This window comes from Falco peregrinus, chromosome 6 (assembly GCF_023634155.1).
Source record: "Falco peregrinus isolate bFalPer1 chromosome 6, bFalPer1.pri, whole genome shotgun sequence".
NCBI classification, from domain to species: Eukaryota; Metazoa; Chordata; class Aves; order Falconiformes; family Falconidae; genus Falco; species Falco peregrinus.
In genome coordinates, this window is record NC_073726.1 from 61,896,110 (window position 1) to 61,910,603 (window position 14,494).

General features: G+C 42.4%; 1 protein-coding gene across 2 annotated transcripts in view; it reads left to right on the plus strand.

The window, feature by feature from the left end:
• NUAK1 (NUAK family kinase 1) overlaps positions 1–13,425 on the plus strand; it is a 49,548-nt gene extending 36,123 nt beyond the window's left edge. For both annotated transcript variants that reach the window (XM_055807794.1, XM_055807792.1), the window contains 4 exons: positions 726–791; positions 7,656–7,775; positions 8,075–8,207; positions 9,311–13,425. In XM_055807794.1, the coding sequence (XP_055663769.1) occupies positions 726–791; positions 7,656–7,775; positions 8,075–8,207; positions 9,311–10,464 (1,473 nt within the window). In that variant the 3' untranslated portion in view covers positions 10,465–13,425. The remainder of the gene's footprint in view (positions 1–725; positions 792–7,655; positions 7,776–8,074; positions 8,208–9,310) is intronic.
• The last annotated feature ends 1,069 nt before the right edge of the window (positions 13,426–14,494 follow it).

The window sequence follows — 14,494 nt, forward strand, 5'->3', positions numbered from 1 at the left end:
CAGTTAGATGCCAGGTAGCTGACTGGCTGTTGTCATGGTCCTTTTATCACTGCTTATGAACCAACTGCATAGAGCCAAAACTTGCATGAAACTAAAGGCAATGAGCAGATGATTTTTTATTTGGATTCTTAAACACTTTAATCTCCACTTGCATTTTGATAAACAAAGGAGGTTTTCAAAATCCTCACTGTGCAGCGCTGAAAAGCTGCACACCTTTCCCTGTGCAGTTAATTTCCCCCAAATTTCTTTACAGAAGGCTCTGACCTAAACCCAGCTTGTTCGCTTCCATCCCTAACATTTACAGTGCTTTAGGATTGTAACTCCCCCAATCCACATGGCTGCACATTGGCGGAATAAGGGCTTTTGTAAGGACTAGCGTCATTGACAGATACTGTTTTCTGGTGCCTGAGGAGAATATATTGCTTTCACACAGTGGGGGCAGGATCCAGGCTGGAATTAAGTTCCGAAAAGACACCCTCCAGCCCTCCATCCCCCAACCCCCCTGCTGTTTTAGAGGCTTTGTGGGAGGACAGATTCCATTCATTCTTCCCTTAACCACACACCAAATGACTAATGCATCGCCTGTCACTAGTCACTGGGCCGTGCCGGTTATGACAGTGAAATCAGCCCTGAAATGTCAATGCAAAGACCACCCTGCCAGCTCACCTTTAATTTTCCCACTATTTTCTCACGTACTCCCCCGGTTTTTTTCTTCCTTGTTTCAGAACGGTGTTGTCCACAGGGACCTAAAATTGGAAAACATCCTTCTTGATGACAATTTTAATATTAAGGTAGGATTATTTTTCTCAGCTTCTCAGAATGGATTTACATGTTTTGTAACATCTTTATCCAAGGTATTAGAAGAGCCAGTGTTATGGCAACAGCTACTAAGCAACAGCATCTGGCAAGAGGCTCGAGGGTTTGGAGGTTGGGGTGACCAGTCATACATGCTAAATGAAGGTTTGCATAATTTGGGGGAGAAGGCCCTGCCCTGCTACGCAAGGTCCACAATTCCCAAAGCAGTATCTATTTACTGGTAGGAAACAGCAGAGCATTTCATGCTGTCAGGTTTATTGTATGAATGATATTATTGCTGGCTGCTGCTGGGGTAGGAAAAAACTGTCCAGGTCTACAGGATTCAAGTGCCTCCTACAGAACACTCTGAATGTCCTTTTGATCATGGCTGGAAAATAAGCAAATGGAGTTTCAAAATAAACCTAGCAAAGCACATGTGCTTCATTAGGAAATGGCTTTGGAACTGCAGACATAAATGTATACTTTGGATAGTGATGTCAGTGATGTTATTTCCATGTCATTTCTCCCCAGTGAAAGCATGGGAATGACCTTTTTTTCCCATCTTCTTTTTTTCCTAATAGCTGTACTACAAAGATAAATAATGTAGAGATAAATGTAGGTTCCAGGTGGCTGAACCTGTTTCACTTTCAGCTTTGTTCCTCCCTGGGTAGCTGGACTCGAGGGTGGCTGGGTGCACTCATCTATGGGCAAACAAATAGAGGGAGGGACACCAAAGAGTTTCTGCTGATACTTGGGCATCCTTGCTTAATTAACAAAGTAAGTGAGGAGCTCCCTGCATAGCCAGATATCTAAATAGCCCAGATCTTCATTTTGTCTCCACTGAAAGCCATGGGGCTGCATGCGCTGCCTTCTGCGCTTCACACTGGAGAGATTGTCTTCATTTTAAGCTGATGTGCAATGGAAATGGAAAGTAACATATGGTAGCTGCCATGTCTGTAAGGCTGATGACAGAAGCTAACTTGGATCAACTAGTGGATTAAAGGCACATAAATATGTGGTTTCTAAAAATAGTTTTTACAGAAAGCCCATCCAATGCAATACTTGGATGTTTTGCTGTTAACATCCAGTGTTAAGGCGAACCTCGCCACTCCTGTTCCTACAGGGATGATGGCTGCAGCAGCCCCAGCTGTTCTCAGCAGCACTGAAACAAAAAGTAGCCTTTCTAGGACATTGTATACGAAACAGGCTTCCGCAGGCAGGATGACCTTTCTTTCCGCATTACACGCCAAACTATCTTCCCAGCTAATCAGAGAATTCTTGAGAGAGAAGAGGAATTTGGGGAATTTGCTAGCTGCGGTGGCCTGGATCTGCACTGTGGTCCTCATATGCAAAACCGATCACGCCTCCAAGCCCCCGGGGAGCTGTGCTTTGTCAGAAAGCTCTGCTCCCTCCCCTCTCTTCTTTATGGGAGAGCAGGAGGATGGGGCAGGGACAGGTAGCTATGTGTTTGTGTCCAGACTATGGAGCTGACCCAGGGCCTTCAGAACCACAAATGCATTTCAGCTGCCATAGTGAGTGGCACTGCTGTGGGAGAAACTCGGGTAGCCGTAACCCCCCACATCCCTTCCAATCATTTGGTCATCTTTTTCTTGAAGGCTTCCATTTACTGAACCGGGGTGGTGTGTTTCAGCTACCGGGTAGGTATTTTGCATATTTCCAGCCTTTCCTCAGTTACTTCTCTGCAAACTGTAAGGCACACCTCTGAGCGTGAGGCTGCCTTGGTGTGGGTAGGTGGCCGCAAGCTCCCTTGCTGTCCCCTGGTAACTGTTTCTGCAAAGGGTCTCACAAAGCTTAACAAATAGACCGAACTTTGGAGGCGGTTGGTATTTCATACATCTTACTGTCAGTAGTGTTTGAATTTGGATTACTTCAAGACAGGTCTTTTTGAATTGTTTTCCTTTTTCTTCCTGCTTTCTGGTTTTTTACACCTTGTGACTAAGATCAGCTTTGAGTACTTGATATTAAGCACACTGCCACTATTTCCCTGATGCTGAAGCTTTGAATACGTTACTGTGGTTTCTATGTTACTTGCACAAAATCTTACTTTACCCTATTTCTTTGTTTCACTAAACAGTAACTGTTGCCAAGGAAACACATATGGAGCTGTAAATTATTTATTAGTAGCAAATTTATCAGATTCTCATTCTGAGAGTATTTAAATATGGTTTATTCAGACAAAAAAAGGAAATATGCAGTTTGGGGTTTGGTATTGACTGATGGCTTCAAATACTCAGTGGAAGGCATTTTCTAGAAATGGAGTGATAGTCTTATCTGTACTTTCTCAGTATTTATATTTCATTCAGTGGGTTACAAAGCACCTCCAAAATTGTCAGTTTGGTTCCAAGAACGAGAAAATGAAAGTAATCCCTTTGTTCTTGGGTGCAGTGTGCAACTACATACATCTTTCTGAAGAAGCCAGTGATCTCTACATTATCATATACACAAGCATGTCATAGTAATGTGAAGAAAAAATAAGTTGTGGTAAAAATAGATCCATGTATAGCAACTTAAGAAATACTTTTAGAACAGGAAATAAAGAGGACAAGTAATCCATTAGAAATTATTATCTGACCTAAAAGGGCCCCAAGCCATTTTACATGATACTACACTAACTTGGAAACCATTTTTAAATTTTAGCTAATTAAATGAAGGGCATGAAACAGTGCATGGAGACATAAACAGCTTTTTTGAAAGAGTAAAAGTCTCTGGCAACAGTCATGTGTTGGACTACAGCAACTATGAAACACCAGTGTCTGAAAGCTGACAAAAAATTAGGTAGAGGGTGATGAGGGGAAGAAAGTGATCTGATCTGTAGTATATTATTATGTTTCCCAGGGACTTCGTGTATGTGCTGATATTTCCTGCAAACTATTACTTAAACCCCCTACATGCAGCAAATACAAGTGAATAAAATGAGTTTTAAACACTTGTGAGACTGAACATGCATGCAGATCTGTGGGGTACAAGGAGTTCATCCAGCCAACTAATCAAACAGTACCTTGCCCCCCCAGATACGCACCCAACTATCTTGCAGAAACCCTGAGTGTGTATGTTTCTCCTGGGATCTAGCCTGGCTGCGGAGGTCAATAGTGGGGTACAATCCTGGAGCTAAACCTCACCAAGACGCTGCAGCCTCATTTGCTTTCTTACTTTGTTCATGGTGCCATGTTCTTTAAAGAAATAATGTGGCAATGAAATTGAGGTTTCTGCAGTGTGTACAAACCCCTCTTTCCTCATCCATGTGCCAGCTGCTAACAGCACAGTTCACCTTGAAATTTACTCCGTTCTCCTTTCAGCTGCCTGCACTTGGTGACTTCCACCTTCCGGCTCCAGGTGACTCAGAGCTGCCCTGTCTGCTTGCCCTGGGTTTCTGGGGGTGGGTACAGCTGCTGCCCCCACCATGCAGTGGCAGAGCAGCCTCTCACTGGCATTTTTATCCCATTAAGAGAATATCATTGTTCATAGTATCAGACAGGCAGCACGGCTCAGGCAGTCCCCAAGCACTGAAAGAACTGCCCTGAGTTGGTGAGTTAGAAAGCCCTTTGTGGGAAGAAACTTGTGACAGCTTTAGGCGTCTGCCTTTGGTGGTCTTCAAAAAAGCCTTTTGGGGAGCCTTCTTCTCTTCATGAGTTTTCAAAGGGACTGAGGATGCTAGTTTTTGGTTTATTGTATGTATGAATTTACTAGAAGAAATAGCAGCGGGGCAAGGATGTAGCTGCCTCCATTCACCCATAGCTCCTGCAGTTTGGCCTGATGAGAATCACGTCACATGTCGCCAAGCACTGCCGCTCTCCCCAGTATCTACATCCCTAAAAGGAGGGGATGAGAGAAACTGTTGCCCAGTGCGGCAGCCAGGGAATTGGTGCCTCTTGATGGCTTATCCAGACCCTGCGTCCCTGCCCCTTGCCACAACCTGCCCCCAGGGACACCTCTGTCACGCCACCTGGCACAATGGAGGGGGCCTCCTTGTTCACAGTAGGGCTGTGGCAGCTCCTGGGCTGGGAATTGTACCTAAAAGAGATGTCTAGAAGAGGTTGACATAAACTGTATGATCAACCCCAAAGTGATAGAAGGAGAGAAAAATGCAAGTATAATAGTAACATAATCCTTCTAACTGCACTTTCTCTTGGGCTGGTAAGGGGACACCAATCAGACTAACCACTAAAAACCCATGAGGGTTTCATATATACAGTGTAAGTACATGTAATTGGGATTTACCTTGCTGGAAGTCTCACTGACTGCACATACGTTTCATTTGGTTTAAGAGACCTAATTATTTCTCTATCTACAGTACAAAGAGACAGATTCCTAAATGGGATAAAACTGACAATTTCCATGAGTGTGAACTTCATGGAATTTATAGTCCACACTGAACCAATAAATTACATCTGGTTTATCATAGCTAACAGTAAATATGAAACATACACCTCCTGAAGGGAGGGGGATAAAAGTCCATTTCCCTGCTCCTCCCAATTTAGGAAGTTTTTTTGACTTGATGCCTTAGTTCCATTTAAGTGCCAAGAACATGAAGTAATGTTGGCTTCAATTAATCTTGTTTTGGGGGGGCATGACAGTTTTAATGGGAAAAGCTGATAAACATCAGTCTGTGAGTATGGGAGTGGACTGTAACATAAATACTCTTTTCCTGAATGGTCAAAATGAAAACATGAATGCCCAAGTCTGAGACTTTCTTAGTGTGAACAATGGTATGTGTATCCCTATAGATATATATATATATATATATTCATGCACATCCACATACATTTTATACATTCCATGGTGTTAAGGGAATGTATTTTCTTAAGGAATCACACTGTGCAGTGTTTGTCCTTGTCTTAGCTGCATCCTGAACTAAAATAAAACTCAATGACCAGCATGAATTTTTAACACTGAAATGATCCCATTCTTCCCCTGATTGACAGGGCACACTTCATAAGGCTTAAAACCAACTTCCTGCAAGCCAGGCAGGGTGACTTGATAAGAAAATGGAATTTAGAGCAATTAAGTGCAATCTGAGCCATGAGAATATGTTTGCAGACTGCAGTTGTACACCAGCTGTTTTCAATGACATTCCAGCCATACAATGAAGATTTTACAAACCACATTTATATAAGGGTTGAATTTTCTGCTGTGGCTTGATAATACGCTGTTTGAGGGACCGAGTGACTTCGAACTATGAATGGATGTGGTGAGATGAATTAACATTAATGAATAGGAATCACCTGCTTTTTGAGCAGGATATTATGCGACAAAATTGTCAGTGGAACACCTGAACAAGCAGAACAATAGGATAAGGTGAAGCATGAAATCTCATATTTGCCCTGTGACTTTAAAAATCTTGGGAAAATTACATCTTATAAAAAAGTTTATATTTCTTACATGAAAGTCTCTATATCTATGCATTTATATCTATTTATAAAGTGTGTGTGTATGTATATATATTTCTATTTTGGGGTAAAGAAATAAAATTGGGAACTTCTGCCCATACTTCACCAACCCTGTTCATTTTGGTCTCAGCTGTGACATTTTTAGGTATAACTGTAGGAGTTTAGATAGTAGCCACAAAGACTTTATGTCTCCCAAGAGTTCGCTAGACATTGCATTTAAACAGGTACTAAAGGCACTGATGACACACATTTTAGAAAGTCAGGAGTGAATGATGTAAATCCTTCTCTTTTCCATTCACTTTATATTTTCTTGAATTTTCTCTTGTGAAAATTCCTGGGATTTAATTTTGTTCCAGTAGAAAAGGCCTGAAGTATGTGAAGGAAACCTGGAGAAAACTCCTGTGTCTTATAGCTGTAATACCTTTTTTATGCCTGTGCTTTATGTCTTTTTTATATGCCTTATGTCAATAGTGGGCAGTAATAAAAGTACCTCTGGGAAACAGAAGCGTTTGGGTTTTAAACAAGATAAAAAATGAGATGTGTTGCCTTGTGCTAGAGAAACAAAGGAACTGCAAAGGTTGTGGGAGTATTTTGGTGTTGCTATCCTCAGCCTTTGTTTTGTAAGAACAAGAACAGAGAATTGAAGTAAACAAAATATTTGGACCTGATCCTGCAATTCCTACATGGGCAAAATTCCCAACAGTCTCAAGTGAAGTTTTGTTTGTGTTGGGAAAGCCGGATTTGGGCCCATTGTTTCCCATTAGGAACCAGACTTGTGTTTATTATCTCATGATAGACATCTTGTGTGCTTAACAGCTCAGATTCCTCAGCTGGAGTCCCTGAATCTGGAAGAGTTAGTGAGTGCCTCACTTTCCCCCTCCTTAAAGTGTAACTAAGTTCCAGATGATTTTAAAAATCACTTTCTTCTGTAATGCTTAGTTTCCTGTGACACTCCTGCCTGACTTCTCCTGTTGGATTTAAAGGTCTTGGCTTTTGGCTTGCATGTGTGCGATAAGAACGGTAGTACTTTCTGCTTGCTTTCCTTTGGTATTAATGATGATACAAGATGAAAAGCACGAAGTGGACAGCAGGCCCAGTGCCTCACAATAGGAGATCATCTTTGCAAGCATATGCAATTCATCCAGGATAAAATTAGTGACTGACAGTTGGTTGTGCAGTCAGTCAGTGACCGACTGTGAATGGGACCAAAGCATCCTTATCCCTAACATGGAGGATTTAACCTGGGGACTCTTCTCCTCTGGAGGATCTTTAGAGAGAAAAGTCAAAAAATCATAGAATGATGGGTTGGCCAGGAAACTTGAGAGATTATCCACAGTGAGACCTCTGCCCTACAGCAGGGTCAAATATAGCTAAGTCTTTCTTGATAGAGGATTTTCTGTTGCATTAAGATATTGTTAATACTACAGATACCTTGTGCAATTCTACTTGCAGATCGCTGATTTTGGACTCTCCAACCTTTATCACAAAGACAAGTTTCTACAGACCTTCTGTGGAAGCCCACTGTATGCTTCCCCTGAAATAGTTAATGGACGACCTTACAGAGGCCCAGAGGTAAGAAGGGTCGGCTTTTCTGTGATGTTATGAGGATGTCTTTGACGATAGTGTTCTTGAGGGTTAGTCTTAATGCCTGTGTTACTGCGCATGCGGGTTCACTTGGGTCTCTCCCATACTGCAAGTTCTCAAGTTGTCTTCGTTTGCTTTTATTTGCCTGTGTTTAGTCAGATGTTAGATACTGGTTTGCCCATCAGTAGGCGCAGTGGGATGTGATGCTGCCCTTGTGGTGCTAATGGCAGTGAGAAGGGTGGTGATCAGCTTTTTCCTGGGATTCACATGCATTGTCTGTATTTCAGGTTGACAGCTGGGCCCTTGGTGTATTGCTTTACACTCTGGTTTATGGAACGATGCCCTTTGATGGCTTTGATCACAAGAACCTCATCAGGCAGATCAGCAGTGGAGAATACCGTGAGCCAACACAGACCTCAGGTATAAAAAAAGAGTGAGGGCAATGTATTGAGCTGATAGGAGTTCAGAATGGAGGGTTTTCCCAGCCGCTTCCAACATGTTTTGGTGTCATATTAGAACGATGAAGAAAAAAAATATTTGCCTACTGACTTCATCTGCTATCAATTCCCATCTGGGTACAGCATTTACCAAAAGCCCTTTTGAAATTAAAGTTTTATAGCAGATAGATTTTATTGCCTTGGGGAAGCTGTAATGGGCTCTTTTAACTAGATCTATGACAGTGGAAGGTCTGTTAGCTATTGCAAGTGGAATTGTTCAGACAAGCTGTAAACTGATATAACATACTGGTACAGATCAGTCCTCTACACTGTGGTATATCACAAGCAGAGAGAAGACGAATGCTTAGTGATGCAGTCTTATCCAAGAAGGCAGGCCAGAATCTGAATTAATGCCACTGCGTTCGCTTTTACTTCCACTTAGAGGATAACACGTTAAGCAGTCACCTGATGGAAAAGCATCACCTAAGTCCAGGTCATTGGTTATAATGACTCCTTCCAGCCTTAAACATATTATATTTAAATTAATATTTATCTTGTATCATTTGTTTACTGTCCCTTTCAATTTCTGCCTTCTTGCTCTCTTTATGAAAATATAGTTTTAAAATATACAGAAGACTACACTTTTTATGGAAAAAATAAATGCAAAAGCAATAATGTGTCGACCATTTAAAACACCCCAATTCCCCTTTGTTTTCCTCTAAGTTTTGTAATGATTAGAGTCAATAGGTTGGTGACTTCCTTCAATAATATGGAACTATTCACTGATTAATATGGTACAAATATTAATGTCTTTGATAACCAAGTGTACATTTGTGAGGGTAAATCATGTTCTTCTGATAAGAAGTAGTACACAAATGCATTTTCCAACATTGACTGATGGCCAAAGCCTTGCCCCCTTTCACTTCTCGTGTTGTAAGAAGCATTATTTTTGCTCATTTGGTTGACTTCACCCTTCCAATTTAAATGGACTAAGACATTTAATGCCCATATGCTCATAATGCCCAAATGGACAAAACTAAGAATGCCCGTATTCTAAATATTTTATATTCCATTCTTTGTCCACAGATGCTCGTGGTCTTATCAGATGGATGCTGATGGTGAACCCTGAACGCCGAGCAACCATTGAAGACATTGCCAACCACTGGTGGGTTAACTGGGGCTACAAGAGCAGTGTTTGTGACTGTGATGCCATGAGGGACTCTGAGTCCCCATTGCTGGCAAGATTCATTGATTGGCATCACCGTTCTACTGGCCTCCAACCAGAGACTGATACCAAAATGAAGTGCCTTTCTAAGCCCAAAGGTCCTGAAGTTACACTAGAGAGACAAAGGTCTCTGAAAAAATCAAAAAAGGAAAATGACATTGCACAGTCCATCCAGGAAGGAGGAGCTGAAAATGCATCCAAACCCACCTCCAAGAGACCCAAAGGCATCCTGAAGAAAAGGAGCAACAGTGAACATCGATCTCACAGTGCAGGTTTCATTGAAGGAGTGGTCAGCCCAGTGTTACCCTCTGCTTTTAAGCTGGAGCAAGAGTTGTGTAGGACTGGCGTAGCCATTAAAAGTGTTGTGGAGGGAGAGGTAGCGGGCAAATATGGCACTAAGCAGTCTTCACTAATGCCAAAAAAAGGAATCTTAAAGAAGACTCAGCAGAGGGAGTCCGGCTATTACTCCTCTCCAGAACGAAGTGAATCTTCTGAACTCTTGGACAATAATGATGAGACAGTAAACAGTGACACTTCTCCAGGGGTCACAGAGCCATCCAGAAATGGGTCTTACAGTCATTCCTGCAGGCGTAAGGGTATCTTGAAACATAACAGCAAGTATTCTACCAGCAGCACTGAATCTGCTTTGATTAGCCCTGACACACCAACACTGGAGGCCATGGAAGAAGTGGTCTTGCCTGGGGATGCATTACCTCGAAGTTACAGTCGCCCTTCCAGTGTGATTAGTGACGACAGTATTTTGTCCAGTGACTCCTTTGATTTGCTGGATTTGCAAGAGAACAGGCCAAACAGACAGAGGATACGGAGCTGTGTCTCTGCTGAAAATTTCCTCCAGATCCAAGACTTCGAAGGACTTCAGAACCGCCCACGGCCACAATATCTAAAGCGTTATCGCAACCGTCTGGGGGACAGCAGTTTTTCTCTTCTCACAGACATGGATGATGTGACTCAGGTCTACAAGAAAGCCCTAGAGATCTGCAACAAGCTCAACTAGCAGAGGGAAGATGGAAAGGGAGGGAAGGGAGTTTTTCTGTGTACCTTTATGATGGAGTAGGCCAGGTCACTGATTTGCTGACAATGGTAGGTTTTGCTTCAAGGGAGCTGACTATACCTACTGAGCTGAACTCCTAGTGAAGTAGACCCGAAGCCATCTCACACTTCTCTGATTTTGTGTCCTCAAAATATTACCTACCTAACCAGAGAAAAACCTTTGGTCTTTGTATATGTGATGAAATCACATCAGTATCTAGCAGACAAAAGCATCAAGATTTGATGCCTTGAAGTCAGAGCTAGACAGAATTAAAACTGGAAGTGAGGGGCACATGTTTTGAGAGGTTTGTAATTAATATTGGATTAGCTTTATCAAGAAGTGAACTGAATTCTTCAAGTCAAATTTGGATGTCTTTTAGAAAGACAGCCTTTATTTCCCCCTGAAGTTATTCATCTGGATACAGTCATTGCACATTGGAAATCTTTGGCTTGCGTTATGCAGGAAGCCAGGCTAGGTGATCACCATGGTCCCTTCCACCATGGTGGCCTGAGAGGTTCTAAGCACATTCTGGGACGGATAATTTGAGAGGCTCACCCCAGAATAACCTCACGAGGTGTCTGTGGAAAAGAGGTGGAGCAGGCATTCAGATCTTGGCCCCTCCACAGCTGTTGCTGTTCAGTGAGCAGGAGGCCCTAATATTGTTTCCAACCTCTGCTCCTACTAGCAAAAACAGAGTCACAGAAATGATGATGGGAACTGGAAGGAATGGATGTTATCAGCAGATAAATGACCTTTTAAGGCATTTCAACCTGTGTGTTCAATGTGTGACTCTTCCAAAATGGCCAGCCAGATGAATGCCCGAAGATGGAACTAACAAAGGGTCTCAAGGGTTAACTGACCCTCCAATCTAGAGTTCAGTCGAAGTCAGCAAATGGTGCCACTTTGCTGTTAGCTTGTAGTATTTGAGGGTGACAGGTAATTTGTGACCAGAATGTTAGGCAAGGAGAAGATTGTAGCATGTAGGAAATGGATAGAGGTCAGAAAGTTAGTGGAAAGATGCCTTTCTCCAAATGAAAATGTTTCTAGGTAGGTTGTAATGGAGCAGAAAGAACTGAGCAATGAAATGATAATGGTAGATTTGATAACATGGTTAACATAAAATTGCAGGCCACGCTCTATATAGTGTAGCTGGTACTTTGTGTGCAATGATACCAGTTTGAAAAAAAATGAGAGGGATATGTGTTTGTGTTCTCAGACATATCTAACTATCCAGATTGAAGGCTTCAACTCCCATAAAGGTACCACATGGGTCTACTGGATTACCTGAATGTACGCCTATGTCAGAAAGGCACTGTGTGTTTGACAGGCCCGGGCAAACTGGAATCTTAAGGCCCATTTCAATCTCATTTCCTTGAGCACATAGCCCCTGGCTGTCTTGGAGATGCACTGGTGCGAGTAGGTGGCAGGTTTCAGCCTATGATGTCAAAGGTTCCATAGCTGCAAAATTATCTAGAGACATACCCAGAGCAGAGGAGCACGGGGCAGGCTCTGTTCTGACTCCTACCCTGTAACTGGAACTGAAAGAAGAATTTGGCCCACTGTATCCCAAGTCCTAGAGACTGTGTGGAAATGGAATGGGGTTCCTCAGGATTCCCTGGGAATCTGAGATAAGCCCACAAATCGTTGGTGTCAGAGGCAGGGAGCTATTTCACTTGCAGATTCCTTATTTGGTGTATCTTGGTACTTAAGTCTGTTTAGTCCTCCTAAAAATCAGCTGGGGTGCCTAGCATAAAGATGAATGAGCTTGGATTTCCTAAATCAGTTAATCTTCTTCTATGGAGAACCTTTACTTATTGTGAAACACTGGACCAAATTTGGCCCTGGAGTAAACAGCATCAATACCATGAAATCTGTGAGAGGAGTGCTCTCAGGTGGTCAAGTGAAATTTGGCTCACTGTCCATTTGCTCAGGAAGGGCAACTGCAGGTCATTTCTCTGTAGATGTGTACCTCTCTGTATGATACTCAGATGTCCCGTCTTCTCACAGGCCCTGCATGTGCTCTTTTAGCCCATCCCAAATCAACAACCCGTTTTGCAGTGTATTGAGTTAACAGGTTTGCTGTGGTGCATTTAAAAACAACTCAGTATAGTCTCCATGGCCTTTCTGAAACAAGGATGGATGTGCTTTGCAGCCACGGCTTGTTACTCGTGCCCCGGAGCGTAGGAGCCAGATCCTCAGCTGGTGTAGATCAGTGGTGTCCCACTGACATGCTGGAGCATCACGTCGGTGGGGTTACACTGATTGACACCTTCCCTGCAGGTCTGGTGCTAAACCTTGAATGGGTTAATAGAGGTTTCAGGATGAAGGGAAGGGAGCTCAGCTGGTCGTGGCAGGGAAGCGAGGAGCACCCCAAAGGCTCGAGGAGCACCCCAAAGGCTCGTATCTCCCGAGGCTCTTGCCCAGGCCTGCTTCCTTGTGTACAAATGTGAATGAGTGAGTGACTGCTTGCTGCCAAACTGGAAATGTTATGTAGGGATTTACTGGCATGTTACTGGCATGTTACATGTTTACTGGCATGTTATCATTCCTAGAAGAGAAGAAAAAAAAAAAAAACTTGACTGCACATTGTTATTATTAGTGTTGTGATTTTTATTTAATTTTTTTGTAATACAAAGTTGACTTTTTTATTTGAATTTGTCTTTTTTTTTTATTTATTGGTCTGAAAGCCATTTCAAAGGTATAATAATATATTTGGTGTAATTTAATTGGTGCAACGTTATTTTACAGCTCCAGCCAAAATTGTTTGGTGTTATTTTTTGGTTTTTTGTTTTTTCTCCCAATCCTTGGTTGGTCTGAGGTCTATGAGGCACACAGGGGAAAACGCTGGATAATCACCCGAAGTGTTTGTATTTTTAATCTGATACTGTTTTTTATTAAATAAAATGAAATTAATGTAACTGTGAAGGGTCTCTCTCACTCACTCCTTTTTCTTTTTCACTGTACATCAGCATAAGCTGAAGCCAAACGGTAATGAACTTGTCATGCAGAAATACAGCAGCATCTCAGCACATTGTACCAAGTTGTTTATGCAAAGCTTCTTGGCTCGTTTGTGCATTTGAATATATGAAAAGGCTGCAGAGACTCCCGTGCTACGAAGTATTTGGCACTGCAGAACACCCAGAGCTTTCAGCTATAGAAATATTTGGTGGAGAAGAACAACTGACTGGGCTTTCTCTGCCAGAGATGAAAGGGGTTTGTGGGCCAGGTGTGCTTCAGGTGAGACAGAGCAGGCTGGCTGACCAGACACGACACAACTCATTTGTAGGCCAGAGACAGATGGTCATGGTCCTTTTCCCTCCCTGGCAGGGAGAGGGACACTTTATTGGCAATGTTAATGTTCCTGTTGGTATAATTTAGGGGTTATTTGGGCAAAAAGACCGGTGGTCATCCAGTGCTGTCAAACGTGGGATGATTTCAGTCAGATGTCTTTGAGCAGCCAGCATAATCAGCTGGTGAGAGGGAAAAAGGGAGTCAGTTTCTTTTTTTTGGAGTACCCTTGATAACCAGAAGGCTTTAGATTGTTTTTCTTGGAAAACAGGTGGGCATCATAAGGGAGATTGGGTGTTAGGTATGCTGTGTGTGCTGGGGACTTGTTAAAATGAAGGAAATGGTTGGCAATGTCGTAACATTGGCTCTGGGCAGGACACCGTTAAACTTCACCCTTGATGCAGCCAGCCAAGATACCTGTGGCGTATATTCTGCTTTTTAAATTACAGGCGGTTTGGATTAGGACCCAAATTTTGGATATCATGCAAAAAAGACTTTTTTTTTCTAATTAATTTTCTTTCTCTTGAGCCTTTTAAAGCAAGAAGCCATGGCTGTAGGTGCTAAGTTTATTCATTATGACCACTTAAAAAACAGTAGGAATAAAGGGAAAAAAACGATGATGCAGAAAGGCAAACAGCTGTTAATACATAACAAAGGGAATGATTAGCTGCTGTATGATAATTGAACCAGAAATTGTGAGGTATGT